General features: G+C 42.3%; 2 protein-coding genes across 5 annotated transcripts; both read left to right on the plus strand.

Moving 5' to 3' along the window:
* The first annotated feature begins 667 nt into the window (after positions 1–667).
* LOC110509977 (steroid hormone receptor ERR1) lies at positions 668–13,071 on the plus strand. Of its 3 annotated transcripts, none has more exons than XM_021591230.3 (8): positions 668–1,219; positions 3,544–3,667; positions 7,186–7,569; positions 7,748–7,864; positions 8,077–8,190; positions 8,434–8,601; positions 8,832–9,101; positions 9,680–13,071. In XM_021591230.3, the coding sequence occupies exons 3-8, from the start codon at positions 7,191–7,193 to the stop codon at positions 9,931–9,933; spliced, it is 1,302 nt and encodes a 433-aa protein (XP_021446905.1). In that variant the 5' UTR covers positions 668–1,219; positions 3,544–3,667; positions 7,186–7,190; the 3' UTR covers positions 9,934–13,071. The 3 variants fall into 3 exon arrangements, with proteins under 3 accessions (XP_021446905.1, XP_021446906.1, XP_021446907.1); XM_021591231.3 differs by having other exon boundaries at positions 732–1,219; positions 3,626–3,667; XM_021591232.3 differs by lacking the exons at positions 668–1,219; positions 3,544–3,667 and adding an exon at positions 3,996–4,267.
* A 702-nt stretch (positions 13,072–13,773) lies between these two features.
* On the plus strand, positions 13,774–18,928 carry LOC110509978 (mannose-P-dolichol utilization defect 1 protein). Of its 2 annotated transcripts, XM_021591233.3 has the most exons (7): positions 13,774–14,002; positions 14,324–14,389; positions 14,578–14,710; positions 14,864–14,949; positions 15,213–15,331; positions 17,702–17,812; positions 18,029–18,928. In XM_021591233.3, the coding sequence occupies exons 1-7, from the start codon at positions 13,888–13,890 to the stop codon at positions 18,149–18,151; spliced, it is 753 nt and encodes a 250-aa protein (XP_021446908.3). In that variant the 5' UTR covers positions 13,774–13,887; the 3' UTR covers positions 18,152–18,928. The 2 variants fall into 2 exon arrangements, with proteins under 2 accessions (XP_021446908.3, XP_090082825.1); XM_090226699.1 differs by lacking the exons at positions 14,324–14,389; positions 14,578–14,710; positions 14,864–14,949 and having other exon boundaries at positions 13,787–14,002.
* Positions 18,929–21,578: the final 2,650 nt, after the last annotated feature.

A 21,578-nucleotide genomic window follows, 5' to 3' on the forward strand; every position in this document is an offset into this window, starting at 1 on the left:
CCATCTAAAGCTATGTTTACTATGGTGTCGTTTGATCCATTGGGGGACATGAATTCCGCTGCATTACAGACATGTACGAATAAAATGTATTTTGCAAATTGGCCCATAATTAACTGGTTATTGTTCATTAGAAACTCAGGTATGACAGGACTAGGAAATAGTGCAGCATTTATATTGTGAAGCTATTTGGGTTGCATAATCAAATGTGGATTGCATAATCATATAGCTGTTTCTGAAATGAAGTAGGCTAGGCCTAGACCAACAAATTATCAAACTGCAGAAGCAATCCAAAATGCAGCCTTTATGGAAGTTAGTAGGCCTAACTTAATTGGCCTTCCTGGTAAAATAAAACATTTAATAAAGATCACCTATTATTGGTCCAACTATTTATAATAGGCTGGGCCTACTGTAAATTATTGAAATCCATGAACCTGTAAAAGGAATTATGGCATATTACTGGTTGGCATTGGAGTTTAGAGGCAGCACATAGCCTATTCGATGCAATAATAAACCAGGCACTCTTACTGCGCTTTCTGTATGTTGGTAGTGAGCACGATCTAAATACCATAGGTAATGATCACGACAGGTTTTTTTTCTATATGCGATGTATAAACCCTAAAATAGTGAGGCTACAGGCTGACGCTAGACTACAGTAGGTCATTTTTTCATTGTTGCAACGCAGATGACGCTGATGGAAGGAGGCTGGATTGGAGGGCGCGCACGGACGTAACGGAGACACCGCAGACGCAAATTGAGAGAGGGAGGAGAATGGACAAGGGATAGGCTATACGTAACTAAAACCTCAGTTGTAGCAGCGAGGATAATCTACAACCTCCAGTAACATCAATATGCAGGACCAGGCCTGATAAGAGAATAGCCTATGGATTAAATACCACATTTGGTTGACCATTTTTTATCAGCTGCAATCAGTCTTTCGACGCTGTGTCCCTTGATACATTGTCGCAGCAGTTTCTATTTTCAAGCAATCATTTTAGAAACATTTTGCGCTACGACGACTGATCGCAGCTCAGATCCTACAATTTAAACATAAATAAACGTTATAGGCTATTATTTTGGCCACGAGCTGCATCCACTCTTGTGGCAATGTCGAAACCCCGGTGAGTATAACCGTGGCTTGTAGTGGAGTTCTCTGTGGCTTCCGTAGCGACAGTACTGCCTGGTCTGAGACCTCTTTCCTGCGATGTTCACACAAATACAAGTAAGTGCTTGATAATGGTCAACATTGTAAATCTGTCAAAATATAGGCCTACTGTAGTCTGTATTCCGTCTGAATCATTTGCACGCGCGGTTCCTCTCTACTCTGCAGCTGATTAACTTTGCATGACCACGTTATTGAAGAGGGACGCGCTAACGATAATTGTAACGGTGAGTTGCTGTAATAATAAGATACCGAATGCTTTGGCATGTGTGTTGTGTCACTGGGACATCATGACTGACCCAAAGAGTTCGGTCAATTCCTTCTAACCTACATCAAGCTATAGCTTTACCCTCACTCATCAGCGCAATGTAGTTACCTACACATTTTCATGTAGGCTTTTATTAATCCAAACAGATTGGTATGAAATAGATCCAAATAAATTATCCTTACTGTAGCATTTGGTCTGCAGTGGACTAGTTCTTGTTTCTGGACTTTGGCTACCACAGTTAAGTCATACATTGTACATATATAATATATATTTACCATTTAGCAGACAGACACTTATCCAGAGTGATTTACAGGAGCAATTAGGGTTAAATGTATTGCTCAAGGGCACATCAACAGATTTTTGACTAGTTGGCTCAGAGATTCAAACCAGCAACCACGAATAACTGGCCAAAAGTGTTTAACCGCTAGGCTACCTGCCACCCTTATCTCTCCAGGTAAAGGCCTGACCAATAGTCTTTGATGGCATACTGAGTGACAACCATAATTTAAAGATACTTTTATGCTTTATGAACTCAGTTTAAACACTCACACAGTCCAGTTTCTCAACTGCTGTTCGGTTAGTACATTTCATCATCAGAATGCAGGTGAATAGTCTCCCAAGGGAATAACCTGTGCAAACAATGACCCTCCAGGACCAGGATTGAGATTCCTGATCTTAAGAAGCCATAATCCAGTTTTGCAATTAACCTTTCACCGGTCTGAGATCAGTTGGCAAGGTCACCTCTGCTGCTCTCACTGTCTCTCCACAGTGCTGCATGCAAAGCTTTCAAATTGAACTTTAGATATCCTCAGTCCTTTACACAGAAAAACCAATTGTGTTCTAACAGTTCTTAATCTGAGATAAGGAACATTTACAGAGATAGTTAACTAAAAACAAATACTGGTATCAGACAAAGGAAGGAGACAGAATTGGGTCTTTTGTTGATGCTGTTACTGTTGAGTTTAAAGTGTCAATTGTCAAGATAGATTTTCTTGGCTCAGAGCTCATCATGATGGTCATTCAAAGCCTTTTTTTATAATGTGCTAGTTGTTGTAGAAGATGGTGCCTATCATTGTGCAGAACTTGTGTTAGTAAAAAGATGACGCTATCTAGAAACAGTTTTAGACAAATTTGTCTGTCAGTTTTTGAGCTTCACTTCAGGTTAAACTATTTGTGATGCATGTGAACAATAGTTGTGGTGGTGTATTTTCAACTTAAAATAGGAAAATGTATATGAATAATTATGCACTATTTTATACATAGGCATGTAAATCAGAGATTCTTTTCACTTTTCCCCTATAACATACAAATTTAGTCATCTTATCCCCTAACATTTCTTCCAATATTGTTTTGTCCCCCGGTCTTAAAACATTCATCCAACTTAAACATGTTCTGTGTGCTTGTGTCTGAGGGAGGCCGAATTGCAGTTACTCTATCTGTCCTTCAAGCTTTCCTGTGACTTTGACCTTTGGAATGTGTCACAGAGGGAGAGAGTTGGGGGAGGGGTGGTTGGGTGTAGTGTGCAGAAACGTGTATATGTGTGCTTGTGTGGGAATGGGAAAATTGACTGCAATGATCCAAATTGTGTCTGTGAGAAAGACAAAAATGGTTTCCCCCTTTGTCAGCAATTTCTACCAAATGGTGTTGATGAAGATAACAGGACACAGTGTATGATAGACAGTCACTCAGTCATTTGATGCAATTTGGTTTAGAGATAGGGAGTAGTTTAGTAGTTTTACAAAGCTTTGACAAATCTCTCTCTCATACACAAACACACACAGGTTTTGTTGGCTATACATTTCAATACCCTAATAAGCTTGAAAATCCTAGACAGAGTGCTTAAAATATGATTGAGCCTTATAACAAGAAAATATATCAACATCTTCGGGCTTATGTTGGTTAAAGCAACCATTATGTTTGGTGTACAGTACATACTGTATGTACACGTGTGTGTGTGTGTGTGTGTGTGTGGGGAGGGGTTAAGATTTAGATAAAGTAACAATTGGGAGACCAAGATGAAATGTGTTTTGTCCCTGTCCTATGACATAATCTTGAACATGCACATAAAAATACATGACCTGAGAAGAAATCAGAAATGTTTTGTCTTCCCTCTTAGGTTTCCTGATAATCAGACTGTTCTACCCAGACCATTGCCCCAATTCTAAACCAATAAATTAATAAGTGAGTGTGTTTACCAGGAGAAGAGACGAATACGGCTTTACAGCAGCACAGCAACACAGGTAATTGCTTTGTCTTCTATATCTTTCAATCAAATCTGAACCAACAGTAATTATGGATGTTCAATAGTGATCTGATCTATTAATGCGGTTGTGAAGTTTGCTGAAACTATTTTAAGATATGGTCAAACTGATTGACTTTAAGCACTGACAAAGTGTAGGACTACATACACTCAGCCTGTGGAGGATATGCTTGATAAAAGTTTGAAGGGTTTAATGATTTCACAGATCAAAAAGTTGCCATTATTTGTCAAATTAAAGTTGTTATTTATGTTGTGTTTGCTTTTTATAAAGACTTTTAGCTATGCTACTAAGGCATACTGTAGTAGGCTGGGGTAGACAGTCACCCTCGTCTCAGTCTTTCATTGAATTACTTACATTGACTACTTCCTATTATGCATCAGACTTCCCATCTCCTCCTGTCTGAAAACCAACATTCGATTTCGACACGTTTGAGGATCATGACACGTTTTAGACGCGTTATAACATGTTAGCTACGTTGTGTAGCCTCTCAACAACACAAACCTGCGCGATAATATCGCCGAGGGAAAGCAAATACTTGGGGAACTCAAGCTACATTGAAGGAGAGCTTGCTGGCTAGAGGTAAGTTGATGTCACCTGATGAGGAAAGCCAACAATACACAGATTGCTAGCTAACGTTAGCTAGCTATAGTAACGTTACTAGTATATTTTCTTTAGACTTCAGTTTGGGATTACCTAGCTAGTTATCTAAATATACGTTTTCCATTCTGCTAGGTAACTGAACATCCAACACATATCTAGATAGGGAATATTAGCTGGAAGGCTAGCTCTTTATGTCTGAGAATGTGCAAACCCCACACATGGAACTTCACTTGCTATAACGGCTAACTGTGATACTGTTTAACGTTAGCTAGCTAGCTAAATTCCTCATAAAGCCAGGAAAAATAATAGGGACGTGGCATTCATGTTATTATTATCTACACTTTTTTCTTTACCTGACCAACCTGCCTCTCACCGTCCCACGAATGGCTTTGCCCGAATTAAAGTACACGAAAAAATAGTGTACTAGCTGTTAGCTAGCTAGCTAACTCACATGCACTGCACATTTTATTGAATCTTGCGGGGGCTTCTTCCGGTTGTCTCTCGAGTTTGAGTTCAGCGAGGGTGGCGGATTATATTGTTAAGGCTCATTCTGACAAATAGGCGTGAAGACCTCAGCATTTGTCAGATCATTGTCAGATCATTGAAATCTCTGTTTTACCACTTCATTTTATCACTCTTGAATATGTTAATTTCATAAAAATCAGGAGATTATTATTTACCTGTTGGGATCATCATTATCAGAACATTGTAATTATTGAATAGCTTCACAAATAATAAATGGTCACCTATGCCAAGGATGGGAGCTAGAACAGCGTGGGAAATTCTTGGCATGGATATATTTTACTAGAAAGCATCTGTGCCTGTGTCTCTCTCCCTCCTTTGCAGTTGGACTGTAACTCCTGTTACAAATAGAGAGGTGGGGTTGGGGTCAGGGTAGTAATGTCATAGTTGACGTGTTACGTAAAGGCGTAAAGATTACAGGCCATAGTGAATGGCGTGTGAGAAGCATTTGGCCACTGGACCAACCAAAGTACATTGGCCCACATTGCAACACCTCCTGCTGATCTGTGGAAAGGAGGAGAAGGGTAGGACCAGTGGCCTACAGTGTAGAGTTCAGAGACAGGATCCCCTTTTTACACAATCCCTGTCTGTGTGCTGTCATGATCCCAGAATCTCTTTAAGTAACATTTTTGCATTGAATTTTGAAAGTGTTCTCTTTCTACAGTTGTTCAGATGATTAAGTGATAATCGGCCATGCACAACTGTCTCTAATGCTGTTTGTAGGTTCAGTGCGTCACAATGGAGAGTGTTGGGAGTGTCGTCCATCTCCTTACTGGGATTCCTTATGGGGTTAAGGGATTGCTGCTACTCTGCTCTGGATTAATGACCCTAATCTGGAGAGGTCAGAGTAGGTTGGAGCTGGGATTATGGTCTCTCTCACATCCCTTAGCATTTTAGCGCTCAAATACGGTACATACGGTACTCTCACACACATGCATGCTTGAACACGCTCTCCCTTCCCCTTCTCTGTCTCCATCTCGCTCGCCTATTTTTCTCTCTCTCTCTCGTAATTCAAAATATCCCATTATTATTATGTCAAATTATTCTCTGCTGGTGTGCAGCCATTTGTCTTATAGGCTACTGGTTGTTGCATATCTATGAGGCAATAGGTACCCACACTGCAGTAGGGCTGGGAAGCGCCAGGGAACCCACGATACAATATTATCACGATACTTAGGTGCCGATACGATATGTATTGCAATTTCCACGATTCTATATTTATTGCTGTTCAATATTGTGATTTCATGTTCCAAATATGTCTACTGCTGAGAGATGAGAGCATCAGAACATTAGTTTGATCAGTCATTTGAAATTAAAGTGCTGAAAACATGTTGGCTCACTATTTAAAAAGAGGATGGAGAACAAGCTAAATTAGGAAAAATACCAGAGTTTTGGTGCAGATGCAGCAGACAAGCTCTAGCTAACGTACTTTGACTCCAATGTAATATTGTCCAAAATAATATTACGATATGTAACTGTCGTTGTTTTTCCTCCCATCACCTAGCAAGAATGATGCAATATTTAGCGATAAGGAGGAGACTCCACCCAAAGTGGGGTATGAATACCACCACGGGGAAGCCATGCCTTTGTCTGAATTACAGCTGAATCAGCCCTTTGGGAAGAATTCAACTTGGTTAAGCTTTTCTAGTGTCCGTGAGTTATTTACTCTGAAAATTAGAACCTAATAGTTGGCGTTGTCGGCAGGATTCACCATGATTTTTTTTATCAAACCAAAGAGTCCAGATCAGTTGTAATTCAGACTCAGACATGGCTTCCCCCGTGGTGGTATTCATACCCCACTTTGGGTGGAGTCTCCTCCTTATCGCTAAACATTGCATAATTCTTGCTAAGCAGGGAACTAAGTGATATGAGCCTTTAACTGTTTCTCCCCTTATCAGTACTGTCACGTGCGATTGTTTTCCCTGCGCTCAGCCCCTCCCAAGCTTCGTTATGGCACCCCTCATGTCTCTTTTGTAACTAATGTTCCTATACTTCTGAGTATAAGTGTTCCAAGTTTAACCTCGAATCCAACACTGTGAAAGCCTACAGTTTTTTTGTTGCTTTTAATAAGGGAAAAGGAGGCATATTACAGTGTGTAATATGTTCAGTCTTTGCAGCTCTCTGTTGGTGCTTGACAGTCAAGCCAAAGGTGTCTTCGCCGTGACTTGTCAGATGTCAAGCGAGTGATATAATTCAGCATTGAGGCAACAGCTTTGATTATTTTAATGTTGTCTCCTTAGGATTGATGTTGGTCCTGGTTGTCTGGAGGGGTGTATTGATACTAACATGTAATGAAAAGGTGACTCAGAAATGGATGTGTAACAGTCTGATACCTCTGTCTCACCCCCCCCTATCTTTCTCCTCTCTGTCTGCAGTGATCATGTCTTCCAGGGAGCGTCGGTCAGACCTGTACATCAAGGCAGAGCCCAGCAGTCCAGAGGGAGGTGGTGGGGGCCGGGCCAGCCCAGGGGGAGCCTCCTCAGACTCCTCCCAGAGTGGTGGAGGTGGGACAAGAGGAGACGGGGTTGGGCGCTACTCACCCCCTCTGTACACACCGGCCCTGCGGTGCCACTTCAAGGAGGAGGGTGGTGATGGGGCGGAGGAGGGATCCACAGGTAGCGGAGGAGGGCGGTGCAAGTATGCCCTGAGCACACTACCCAAGAGACTGTGTTTAGTGTGTGGAGATGTAGGATCTGGCTACCACTACGGTGTAGCCTCGTGTGAAGCCTGCAAGGCCTTCTTCAAGAGAACCATCCAGGGTAAGGATGTGTGTGTGTGTGTGGATGAAGTTGAGTGTGTGTCTTGTGCGTTTCTGCAATCCAGTATAGTGAATGAAATGGGATAGACCTTGATTGCTTTGACAGAAGTCTCATATCGCTATTGTTTGTTTATTCTCCTTCTCTCCGCCCTTCTTTCCACCTCCTTGCCTTACCTAAGGTAACATCGAATATAGCTGTCCTGCGTCAAACGAATGTGAGATCACCAAGAGGCGCAGAAAGGCTTGCCAGGCGTGCCGCTTCACCAAGTGCCTTAAAGTAGGCATGCTGAAAGAGGGTGAGCGTATGACCCATAGCCCTTAACTAGTGGTCTGGTCTGGTCTGGAGACACTGTTTGATACCGTGTGGAAAGTAGTTATTTGATTAAGATCTGCCTTTTTTTTATCTCCATACTTCTCCAAACAAAGGGAATTTGTTTCTCTTTTTCTCTCTCACTCTCCTACTCTCCTTATCCCTTTCTATTCATTGTCGTGGTGTTGTGTGTTGCAGGAGTCCGTCTGGACCGGGTCAGAGGAGGGAGACAGAAGTATAAAAGGCGTCCAGAGGTGGAGAATGCGACCTACCAGAGTGCCCCTCTACCGCTTAGGAAGGAAGGGGAGAAAGGTAGGAGATTGTTCAGGAGACATTTTCAGAGTTTGTCAGTGTCAGTTAAGAAACACTCTTAACTGTGCAGTCTGTTTTTCCAGAGAGCCTTCATTTCTGAACAGAAGCATCAAGTAACATCATGGAACTATTTCCACATAAGGATGAGTTTAGACTAACATAGTGCCTTTGTCCTTTGTTTTATGGTAAATGGAACATGAGTTGTGCCATGACCTTTGCTTTCTGTTTGTGTGCGTGACTCAGGCTCCTCCAACATCATCGTGTCCCACCTCCTGGTGGCAGAGCCAGAGAAACTGTTTGCCATGCCTGACCCCCTGCAGCCTGATACGGCTCAGCGCACACTCACCACCCTCTGTGACCTCGCCGACCGTGAACTGGTCGTCATCATCGGTTGGGCCAAACACATCCCCGGTAAGGGGGACAGGGAAGAGGGATTGGTGGGGAGGGAGATCGGCATGAGAAGAGAATGGCGGAAAGTATGGAAAGGAAGGTGAAATAAGTTAGTGGGAACTAGCCCTCAACGCTTATCAGTAGCCCTGCAGTGGTTCATTATGCCTTGATCAGGAACTAGAATGCTGTCTAGTTGTATCAGCTTTTAGCCTAGTGATTGATCAGTCAGTCTACCCTGTCCCCCACTGTAGGCTTCCTGTCGCTGTCTCTGGCAGACCAGATGTCGGTGCTGCAGTCTGTGTGGTTGGAGGTGCTGGTGCTGGGTGTGGCCTTCCGCTCCCTGGGCTGTGAGGATGAGGTAGTGTTCGCTGAGGACTTTGTCCTTGACGAGGAGATGTCCCGCGTGGCTGGACTGACAGAGCTCAACGCAGCCATCAGCCAGCTGGCCCGACGCTTCCGCTCCCTGCAGCTGGACCGGGAGGAGTTTGTCATGCTCAAAGCCATCGCACTCACCAACTCCGGTAAACTAGATATACAAAAGTATAATCCTAGAATACCTTTACAATCAGCATTATGTGGAGTGTCACAACATGAAAATGTGATGAAAGCAGTAGGTGAGACTGAAATACCGAACCCTCCATATGTACAATTAGTTGCTAATATGATGACATGCTTTATTTGAAGCACTATTCCACTTTCAGTTCCATTAAGCAACAGTTTATGTCCAACCGTTTCTTTAAAAGAAAATACAACTCAAGAAATCAGCGAAGACAGATTAGTAAAGATCGGTGTAGTCTCCATTTTTGAAGAGATTGTTGATGAAAATAACTCCAGCCCTGAGGGACTGACAGACAATTACTGTAAACAGAAGATTCACCCCCACGGTCTGCTTAACCCACAAAGGCACTATGTGTTATGCAAATACAAAGATGGTCATTAGTCTGGACTGGTGTGTCCTGTTCCTTAATCATCCACATGTTCTGCCAAACACAATCTTACAAAACCATCTCTCCAAAATATCAAATAAATCATTTAGAAAAAATCACCCTCTTCCCCCACTGATATACAGTCTGACCATGCTCCCCCTCTCCTCTGCCAGACTCTGTGTACATAGAGGACATGGAGGCAGTGCAGAAGCTGAGGGACCTCCTCCACCAGACCCTGTTGGAGATGGAGTGCCAGCGACATCCCGAGGACCCCCAGCGGGTGGGGCGCCTCCTCCTCACCCTCCCCCTCCTCCGCCAGACAGCTGGTCGCGCCCTCACCACCTTCTACAGCATCAAGACCCGAGGTGGCGTGCCCATGCACAAACTCTTCCTAGAGATGCTGGAAGCCATGATGGACTCGCCCTAGAGAGATGGGAGGGTGAGGAGAAGCCAAGGAGAGCGGATGCAAGGGCACGATGAGAGACGGGCAATCTGCAGAGTGAATGGCTGGCTGCTGTGAACGGAGAGGTTTGTCTTAGATTTTGACCATGAAGAATGTGGAGATAATCTCTGGACTCTTCAGAGATTCAAAATGGTGTTAAAAAATGGAGAAAACATGTTGTTGATGCCCTCAGTGGAGGTTGATGGTGGAGTTTAACACCTTAATACTTGACTGCCAAACTTCATTGAAAGAGTCCAAGACATAGTCAGTTTGAATGTCAGAATCATATTAGATTTCCAGTATCACTAAGGTTTTTCATTTGTAGCACTGGGCTCAGACATCAATTCAATGACTATTCCATGTTGGTTCAACGTAATTTCAACCAGTGTGTGTGCCCAGTGGGTAAGCTTCACATCAGAAACTACTGAAGGACTGCAGTTAGATATCTAAGACCAGACTGTAACCTTGTGGCTGAGTCTTGATTGTGAAAAATGCAATATCTCCCTCCACACAAAAGCCATACTAAAATACCAGGCAAAGAAACAACCATTTACAAAGACTGCAGTATAGGGTCAGACCAACCATGCACCCATAAGAGTAGTAGGTTAGTCTACATACACAGACGCACAGTCTTACAATTTACTCATAGGAATTACTTGCAATATTTTTAAAGCAATACAATACTTTACATATAAAATAATAGTGGTAACTGGTTAGGCAATGACTGGCTATACGTATAGGCCTATGTGGCTGGGTGGGTGTGGAAAAACAGCTTATAAAAGGCTGTGCAAACGGTTATTAGTCCAAGAAAAGGGAATATGATGATTGTCAACAAAGTGTTGAAGTGTCGCTGTACTTGGAAGTTGTTTGATTTTATTTATACTGTAAGTAGTCTCAATAGGCATACAAAAAAAATGAAATATGCGCAAGCCTTTGTGTGAGTGTATGTGAGCGAGAGAAGGTGCGCTGTCATTTTGCAGTGTTGGCACCACAATGAAGCGGCAAGATCAGGGGAAAAAGTAACTGTTCTACTTTCTTGGTCAGCCTGGCCATAACAGAGTGAATAAAGAAGATTGGGTCAGAGGGGAACTACAATGGCTCCTGAGCATGTTTTCATTGGATTCTTGATTCTCCAGATCTCTTCACTGGTCCTCTCCAACCCCTCTGATTCAGATGGAATGTGCTGTTTAAAACCATTAGTTTGATTAACTGACTGCCATTATTAGTGATCAAATCGATTTGGGGCTAAAATTAGGAATTTAAACTGTTTTTATATATATATATATATATATATATATGAGGTGTTGTTTCAGCGGAACAGTTTGCTTCTCCTCTTGCAGCCGCTGAAAGACTGAAGAAAGGGACTTCTGTTGTTTTGACCTGGAGGTCTTCGTACTGTGTATGACCTTTGAACTGCAAGCCTAATAGTGCCCAAATGGGGTTTAGAGCAACATGAAATGCAACACATTCAGCCTCATATGGGAATCTACAGCCACTCTGACTGAGACCCTCCTTTTAATCCTTCTCATAGTTTCTATTTGTCTGTTTACTCTGTTTTATGGGCTTGATTTGTGATCTACATTTATCTATTCAGAGCTCTTACAGTTTCTGTAAGCTACAGTGTCTGTAAGCTACCAGAAATTGCAAAATGTAAAGGGCCTGGACTGTTGGTCCTTTGGCCACTTGCTGAGGAAGAATGTGATTGTAAATCAATCAGAGCAGCAAAATGCTAATTCAGTCTACAATGTCATAACATTTCTAGTAATACAGCACCCAACATGTATGATGTAGACTCTAAATCATACTTGTTGGGTGCTGTATTACTATAAATACGTTATGACTGTGTATTTTCACTGTTGAGAACTTTAAAGCATGGTAAAAAATGTGGTAGTCCCTGACATGAATGATGGGATAGATTCAACTAATTGCCACTGTTAATTGAAATTCATACTTGAGTATCTGTTTTTTCTACAGGATTTTAATCTTGAGTTTAGATTGTTAAACTTGGAAAGTTTGGTACTGAAATAAGACGGTTAAACTCTGAAAGTTTGGTACTGAAATACCTGAATAAGGCAATCCATTGTGAATGTTGTGAATGTTATGTTTCAAATTTATTACTGAAATAGATTTTTTTTTCTGATAATGCATTGAAGAAAACCCATGTTCTTTAGTATATTAATTCAACCATGTTGAATTAACATACTCTCCTCTCAATTACCCCACCTAGTTGTGAGAGGAGATTTTGCAGTCTGGAAACTCCCAAACAAATGTTCGAGATTTAGTTCTGTTCTTCGTGGCTGTGGATGTTTGCGTTTGATGACCATTTGTGGCTCCATTATTGTAATTCAGGTTTTTAAATTAAAAAGTAACACCAGGCGACAATTGTTTCAACTCTGTACTATATGTTGCTGTCTGATTTGTTATGTGTTCTATCATAATTTTTGTATTTTGTTTCTCAAAGACTGAATTTAAAAAAAAAAAGTGTACAGTTTAATAAAGTTAATGTTTGTGTCAATATTAACTCTAATATAATAATACAAAGGTAGTGTTTTCATAGGGATACGCAATATGTAATGCCACTTTGTCTGTCATATATAGGTACGGTTGGTGGGGGGGATTTAGACTATCACAATGTAGAGGATGTAAAGTCATTGCTAGTTGTTAGTATGTTTGTGTACATTGACGTAAATGAGCAATACAAGAAATTACCAAAACTCAGTTTCACATTTCCTTGTATAGTCACATAATGTAAATTAAACATCAACAGTAATAAAAATAATTAATAGTAGTACTAAAGCTTATAATGTGGAAAAATTCTAATCAATATTTGTATTTAAAAAAATACTGTATTTAAAATATTAAATTCTATTTTTCACTCAATTTGCTGATGTTTGTTAATACTCGTTTAATTTTTTGTGTGGGTTTAAGTCTAATGGCTGTGAATGTCTGTGTTTGTACTGTTTTTCAGTAAGCTACAATGGTTAATTTGATGTGACTGTCTAAACAAAATGTTCATAATTAAATCACTGTGAAGACAAATGCTACACTGCAGGAAACAAGGGGTCGATTTAAATATTGTAGGTGCTTTGTGTTTTGTAATAAATTAGCAGACACCATCACATATCATTGGTCTCGTACGTCTTCTGTCATGATCTGTTTGTTAGAATGTTTGTCTGTCTGCTGCTGTCCTGTTTCCCAATCATGTTAAACAATATTTCCTGTCCTGCTCACCAAAGGTTCATCAGTCAGATATAACCAAAGATATCCTAGTACATTAGTTATAATATGTAAGTCTATGGACATAACTGCATAATGCAGATTCTCAGCAAACGTACCACTCTGCAGAGGTACAGTATCATATCCGATTTCATTAAGAACCCCAATTTGAAAGACAGTCAGTTTGTGAACTTTTTGTATTTCGAACTATCTCCCATACCAACAGTTTTCCATCAACACATTAGACATGTATCCTGCACAGCCTCATGCACAGTGATCTCTATGACCTAGGGCTATAGCTCAGTCCATCACCATTTACAGCAGGAGGCACATTATCTATCTATATGGTCAATGGGCTTGAACCTGAGTCATCTGTGGAAGATTATATTAGCCCTCTTCAGCTAAAAAACCTAGGCATTTTTTAAATTAAATAAAAACAGCACATTATCTGCCAAACGCTTCCTCTGTCACTGACACCAATGGAACCTAACGATGTGCTCTGGTCTCTCGGTTTTGATTGGTTGGATCAGAGAGGATCTTGCTAAAACTGTCTTCTCATTGGACACTGGAAAAAGTGCAACAGCTTTTGCTTCCCGTTTGCTGCGCTTTAATGACATTAGTTCCGCATTATACTTGGCAAGGCTGTTTGGGAAGGCTTTTTGTTTGCCGCTGTTTCCCTAAAATCAGTGGGAAAACTTTCCAAGGGCACACAGTTGTAGAACGATGGACACGTCGGAGGTGGAGGAATTGCTGTCTCCAACTAAAGAGTTTCTACTCACATACTTTTTGCCAGAGAAATGTTACAACTACTTTTTTGTCAACTTAAACTTTCTCCACGGTGAGGTTCGCTGTCCTGTTGGTCCGGAAAAGATGTGCTGCTGGCGTGATATTCATTTCAGATGTGTTATTTAGAGATGCTTACGTAGAGCAAAGCTGAGGAAATTGTTGCATGCGTGATTGTTAAAGTGTGACAATGTTTCAGCACCTTTTGTATACAGTGTTTTTATAAGCCTTGCCGAAGGTCTTGTAAAGCCTACAGTAGATATTTTCTAGTATTTTTAACAAGTCCTCCACCCCAGATGTTCATCTGGAAATTTGGGTCACAGCTTCATACTGGTTTAGGTGGTCTGACGATACTTTTTTGTTGTTGTAATAATAGTGCCATGCTGGAAGATAGTTCTGAGCAAAACTGTGGGAGTGTGGATCATTCTTGGGACTGTGATGGGTGAGAAAAACCTCTCTCTGTCTTTTCGACTGCTCTCACACATTATGCAAGGATTAATAATCGGGAAACCTCTGTTACGCAGAGGTTCTATAACTACATATCGCTTTCTGTCTGTTGCTATGCCTTTTTGCTTTTCCCCCTCTCTCATATGCCCTTCCCTCTCCTCCACCTGTCGGTCTGCCAAACAGCGCAGCTCCCTCAGCTGTGGAAGGTACTGAGGGCCAGGAGTGCATCAGGGATTAGCTGGTGGTCTGTCCTACTGCAGGTCTATGCCATCACAGGTCCTGTGGTCTACTGCATCACCAACAACTTCCCCCTTGAGTATGATCAATTTATGTTTTTTTATTACACACTCCTTTTTAACAAAAGTGGTTTACACTAATCCAGCCAACCGTGTGACGCTGATGAGCGAAAACCAGTGAATTGGACAAAGCCTGTTATTGACAACATTTGTGTGTCTGTCTGTCTGCACAGAGCTTGGTCAGAGAGGCTGTTCATGTTTATGCAGGGTTTGGCCATGGGCTTCCTAATTCAACACTACAGTGGTAACACCCTCAAAGGTTTGACCACTCCTCTCTGTGTATACTTGTGCTTCCAATGTGCCTGAGTCCCTGCCTATAGATTCATTTTACATCAATACTCACAATAGTGGCGAGATTAAATGTTTTAAACACGTTGATTAGCTACTGTTTGGTAAGTCACCACCCCCTTGGTAAAAGGAGCAAATTAGGCAATGTTATGACAAAGTAGTTCAACAGTTCACAGGAATATGAGTGTATGGTCTGTACCAGGGCTGTGTCATAACTGTCCTTGTTTCCTGCAGGTATAGTATTCCTCTTGGCCTACGGTGGCGTTATGTTGCTCCTGACCTCTCCTCTGGTCCCTGAACACGTCATCCCTGCGATGCAGGCCTCCAGCATGCTGGCTGTTGTTGCTAGCCGGGTATGATACAATACTTTTATTTTCTATTTGCATGGAAATGTAATCAACTGCAAGGCTTATAGCAGTTAAGGTACAGATGGTGTAGAAGTGTTGGTTGTTTAGCAACAAAACCAACGCTTGTGAAACTATGGAGCAAAACAGACTGGGTTGGTTAATTAAACTTTTGACAGCATGTAAACTATCACTTGTCTCAATGTTTATTGAAAACAAATACATTTGCACAATGAGCACAGGTCTCAAATACATAGTTACAGTTGTTGGTTAGCTAGCCATATTAGCATAGACATGACATCAGTCAAAACACCTCAAAACAAGACATGGTCTCAATAACAAGATACAAAGAGGCTGAAAAAAGCTACCGAAGATTATTTTTACATTTCATCTTTAGGGGTGTCGGGGGCGCCGTGATAGTTATTTAAGATACTTTTCAAAGAGGTAGGGTTTAAGATGTTTTGGAAAGATGGGCAGGGAATCCATAGTCCTGACTTTAGGAGGAAGCTTGTTCTGACTTTAGGAGGAAGCTTGTTCCACCTTTGGGGTGCCAGGACAGAGAAGAGCTTTGAGTGGGAGCTGCCCTCCTGAACGGGTGGGAGGGCCAAGAGACCAGAGGTTGCGGAACGGAGTCCTCGGATGGGATGTAGGTTTTTGCATAGCTTGAAGGTAATGCTGTTCCCCTTGCTGCTCTGTAGGCAAGCACCATGGTCTTGAAGATAATGTTTGCTTCGTCTGGAAGCCGGTGGAATGTGCAGAGGAGCGGGGAGTACATAGGAAGGTTGAACACCAGGCACGCTGTGGCATCCAGGATAAATTACAGGGGTTTGATGGCACAAGTGGGAAGCCCAGCCAACAGATTCCAGGAGTCTAGACAGGAGATGACAAGTGCCTGGATTAGGACCTGCACCTCTTCCTGTGTGAGGAAAGGTCATACTCTACAGATGTTGTAGAGCATGAACCTGCAGGAGCGAGTCACTGGTTTGATGTGTGCAGAGGACAGGGTGTTGTCACGCCAAAGTTCTTTGCACTCTGGGAGGGGACACCGTGGAGTTGTCAACCGTGATGGAGAGGTCTTTGAGTGGACAGGCCTTCCCCGGGAGGAAGAGCATCTCAGTTTTTCGAGCTTGAGGTGGTGAGCCGACATCCAAGCTGAGATGTAAGCCGGGTACACAGAGATATGTGTTGCCACCTGGGTGTCAGAAGGGGGGAAAGAGAAGAGTAGTTGAGTGTCATCCTCATAGCAGTTATTTATAGGAGAGACCATGTGAGGATATGACTGAGCTGAGTGACTTGGTGTAAAAGGAAACGTAAAGGAGGGCCTAGAACCAAGCCCTGGGGGACACCAGTAGTGAGAGCAGACACAGATCCTCTCCAAGACAGCTGGTAGGAGCGACCTGTCAGGTAGGAATGCAATCCAGGAGTGTGCAGAGCCTGAGATGCCTAACCCTGAGAGGGTGGAGAGGAGGATCTGATGGTTCACGGTGTCGAAGGCAGCGGATAGATCTAGGAGGATGAGAACAAAGGAGAGAGAGTCAGCTTTGGCAGAGCCTCTGTGACACAGAGAAGAGCAGTCTCGGTTAAGTGACTTGTCTTGAAGCCTGACTGGTTAGAGTCAAGAAGATTGTTCTGAGAGCGATAACAAGAGAATTGGTCAGAGACTGCACAAAGGTGTTTTAGAAAGAGAATAAAGAAGGAATACAGGTCTGTAGTTTGACGTCAGAGGTGTCAAGTATTGGTTTCTTAGGGAGAGGAGCGACTCTGGCCATCTTGAAGTCAGTTGGAACGCGGTCAGTGATGAGGGAAGTGAGGAATGGGAGAAGGTCTCCAGAGATGGAGGAGGGGATGGGGTCAAGTGGGCAGCTTGTTGGGCGGCCAGAGATCACTAGGCAGCTTCTTGTCATTGTTGCTAGCTACCTGGCCGTTCATTTCCGTGCCGCTGTCAGTCAACCCGTCTATAGGAGCAGAGGGGTATACTACAAAGCAGGATTAATGAGTTAGCCAGCTAACTTTGATAAACAAAGGTTGATTTTTCTGGTCCATTTAAGAAAGCAACGCTTAGATATGCGTTTTTGGTTGTTGAGTCAATTAGACCGTGTCCATTTTATGCTCCTCTTTTAGAAAAAAAACATTATTTCAGAATAGTTCGCTGGCTCAGTCATTGATCTTGCTTTTTGTGTACGCCTCTGGCCGATGAGATAAGCATGCTTATCTCAAACTTCAGCAGGAGAAGTACAACATTGGATTTGTCTGCTGCTATCATTTAGGTCTTTGTCAATCGAGAGAAAAGAGAACTGCTTATGTTAGGTCATAATAAACATTTGCCTACATTGACTTGTACAGACTGACTTGATTGTTTTATGTTGGATGTTTATCCAGGTGATCCAGGCAGGGACTAACTACTACCATGGCAACACGGGCCAGCTGTCAGCTCTGTCTGTGTTCCTGGTCTTCACTGGCTCCCTGGCTCTTATCTTCACCTCTCTACAGGTATAAAAAAAATCTGTACCTTTTACATTCCCTTTCAATGCCTCTGCATTCTACCCTGCCTTCTCATTTGACTTCTACCATCTATTTTCCCTTGTCATTCCTCTGTTCCTCATCCTTCTCCTACATTATCCCCCTCTCATCCCTCCTCCCTTATCCCCCTCTCATCCCTCCTCCCTTATCCCCCTCCCATCCCTCCTCCCTTATCCCTCTCTGTAGGAAACTGGAGACTGGAGCTCTGTCTCTACTGTGACCCATGTAGTGGCTGCCTGTCTCAGCTGCCTGCTCCTGACCCAGGTGGTTTGTTACAGGAATAGCCGTACTAAAGACAAGACAGAGTAGTGGTCAACCACAATTCAATCCAAGGACCCGCTGTTATAGTAAATGGGATACATTTTCTAGGTTATTTCAATCATTCTGTTGTGTGTGTGTGTGTGTAGTATGGCAAAGTTTGTTCAATTTCAGGTCACATAATAAAATATAATGCTCTATAAACTATATTACTATATAAATGGTATATATATTTGTACTTTCAGTAATTGCGTTGTTGCTCGGAGACCAAAGTGTACTGTGATTCTCATGCCTATCTTGAGGAAAGCTGCTGCAGAAGTGTAATATCTTCCCTTCTTTTACAGAGACATTCTTGCGTCTCCATTGGCTCATATATGGGGATTGGGTTATTGAATTTGTTCAATTTTGTTATTAATAAAACTTTTGAATATATTGTCGTACAGCAGGGTCGTTCCACAAATAGAATGCCTTTTGAGTCCCTTTGATATTTTAAGTATAAATTGTGCACCAATATTACATTTGAATATGCCTGTTTTTATTAAATGAAGTGCCTAATATGAACCACAGAAAATTCAAGAAATCAGTTTAAAGAATAAAGACTTGTTAAAGTGCATGTTTTTCTGACTTCAAGGAGGATTTTATCCTACTCAACCCCTAAATTTCTCTTAAGATCATTGCAAAGCAGTAGTTATTTTGTTGCTTTGACTGTAATGTCTGAAGATTATTATTCATTTAATGTGATTCATTTACGTCTGTTCCTCATTTTAAGGTTAACCCTGTTAACATGAACTGAAATCTTGTTTTAATAATAAAATTGTTTCAAAAGGAGCATTGGACATATAGGGAAATCTGTGTAAATATAGGTGAACTGGTTCTACTCTTTGGCCATTTTTATGTGTTTTCATGGTATAAAAAAAAACAAATTACAACACAACACATCAACCCTGTTACTCATAGATGGGCATGAAATGTTTGAACAATTAACACATTTTTGTGAAACTTGCATTCTATTGCCCCTCCCCTGTTGTACACAACAAGCTTTCATTCCTCCTGTCACAAGGGGGATTTATCGCTTAAGATGAAAATATCAACCCTGTTGCAGTCAACTCTGTTACTTTATCTGGTAGTTCATTGGCACTTTACAATAGTATTTTTTTTTATTAACCTCTTGAGATGGGAAAAACATGTTTTTAAATGCAGTTAAACCATGTTAAAATTAGGTAAACAATATTTTACCAAATTACACTGCCCAAAAGGCACAATTGGTGCATCCTTCATGAGAAAGGTAGTCTCACTGTGGGTGCAGCACGTAATGATCTTGTTTGTGTGGAAGGCTGTGGAGTTAAGCTTCATATCTGGACTGGCTCATATCTGCTTGAGGCCCAATGTGTTCTGTTCTTATCTACCTGTACAAGCTTATGCATCTCCAAATTCCCTGACGCATCAATACGTGTGGCAGGGTTCCTATGCCTTTGTCCTGCTTTTGGATGTTCTGTGGCACGGCCCAACCCTTCACAGCTCTGATCTAAGGATCTGCGTGTCCAATACTTGTCCACGTTTTGTTCAGTTAGGGCAGGGGTGGGGTGGGCAAATCTAAACTCATCATGAGGGGCTACAGTGGATGTGCGTCTGCTACCCACATCCATACACGCACACGCAGTCAGAGCCAGCCCTAGCCTTATGTGGGCCCTAAGTTAAATTTTGTCCCTCCCTTGCAAGCAAAACATTACCTACAATTCTTCATTATTTGCCATGGGGCGTAAAGAAAATGTTGCCATTTTAAAGCAAGTTTGCTGCAATTCTCCACATTTTGCCATGGAATAGGAGAGAAATATTTGCAGTTTTATGACATTAGTGCTGAGTGTATCATGCTTTTGGAAGTCGTTTCGGTTTGATTAGAAAAAAAATATCACGGTTTTTGATTTCGGTTTTGCACATTTTTCTTTACATTAAATGCTCTATGCATTACGTGGGTGTCGGAGACCATAGGCCCAGCCACTTAGGAGCCAGGTCCACACACTGGGGAACCAGGCCCAGCCAATCAGGAGTTTTTCCCCACAGTAGGGCTTTATCACAGACAGAAATACTCAGCACCCGCCCTCCCCCCTCTGACAATCCAGCTGGTGAAGAAGCCGGATGTGGAGGTTATGGCCTGATGTGGTCTGCAGTTGTGTGGCCCGTTGGATGTACTGCCAAATTCTCTAAAACAACAGAGGCAGCTTATGGTAGAGAAATTAACATTGAATGACCTGGAAATCGCTCTGGTGCACATTCCTGCAGTCAGCATGCCAATTGCATGCTCCCTCAACTTGAGACATCTGTGGCATTATGTTGCGTGACAGAACTGCACATTTTAGAGTGGCCTTTTATTGTCCCCAGCACAAGGTGCACCTGTGTAACAATCAGTGTCAACCTGTCATTCAGAGCCTCACCTGTTTTGAGCCCCACCTGTTTAGCAAATAATAATAATACAAATTGCCTCAGTGTTCTGTCACTCATGGAGACACTACGTCACCGCAAAATATACGGGGAGAGCTCGGAAATTCAAGCCCCTTCGGTGCTGCCATAGAGTTACAGTCCATATTTTATGTTACAGCCTTATTCTAAAATGGATTAAATATTTTTCCCTCATCAATCCACACACAATACCCCATAATGCCAAAGCGAAAACAGGTTTTTAGAAAGTTTTGCAAAAAAAAAAGATACCTTAAGTATTCAGACCCTTTGCTATGAGACTCGAAATTGAGCTCAGGTGTATCCTGTTTCCATTGATCATCCTTGAGATGTTTCTAAAACTTGGAGTCCACCTATGGTAAATTCTATTGATTGGACATGATTTGGAAAGACACACACCTGTCTATATAAGGTCCCACTGACAGTGCATTTCAGAGCAAAAACCAAGCCTTGAGGTCGAAGGAGTTGTCCGTAGAGCTCCGAGACAGGATTGTGTCGAGGCACAGATCTGAGGAAAGGTACCAAAAAATGTATGCAGCATTGAAGGTCCCCAAGAACACGGTGGCCTCCATCATTCTTAAATGGAAGAAGTTTGTAACCACCAAGACTCTTCCTTAGAGCTGGCCGCCCGGCTAAACTGAGAAATCGGTGAGGGAGGTGACCAAGAACCCAATGGTCACTCTGACAGAGCTCCAGAGTTCCTCTGGGGAGATGGGAGAACCTTCCAGAAGGACAACCATCTCTGTAGCACTCCACCAATCAGGCCGTTATGGTAGAGTGGCCAAATGAAAGCCACTCCTCAGTAATGCACATGACAGCCCACTTGGAGTTTGCCAGAATGTACTTCAAGGACTCAGGTCTGATGAAACCAAGATTGAACTCTTTGGCCTGAATGCCAAGCGTCACATCTGGAGGAAACCTGGCACCATCCCTATGGTGAAGCATGATGGTGGCAGCATCATGCTGTGGGGATGCTTTTTAGCAGCAGGGACTGGGAGACCAGTCAGGATTGAGGGAAAATTAT

This window comes from Oncorhynchus mykiss, chromosome 29, assembly GCF_057628025.1.
Source record: "Oncorhynchus mykiss isolate SJ-2025 chromosome 29, ASM5762802v1, whole genome shotgun sequence".
Lineage (NCBI taxonomy): Eukaryota > Metazoa > Chordata > Actinopteri > Salmoniformes > Salmonidae > Oncorhynchus > Oncorhynchus mykiss.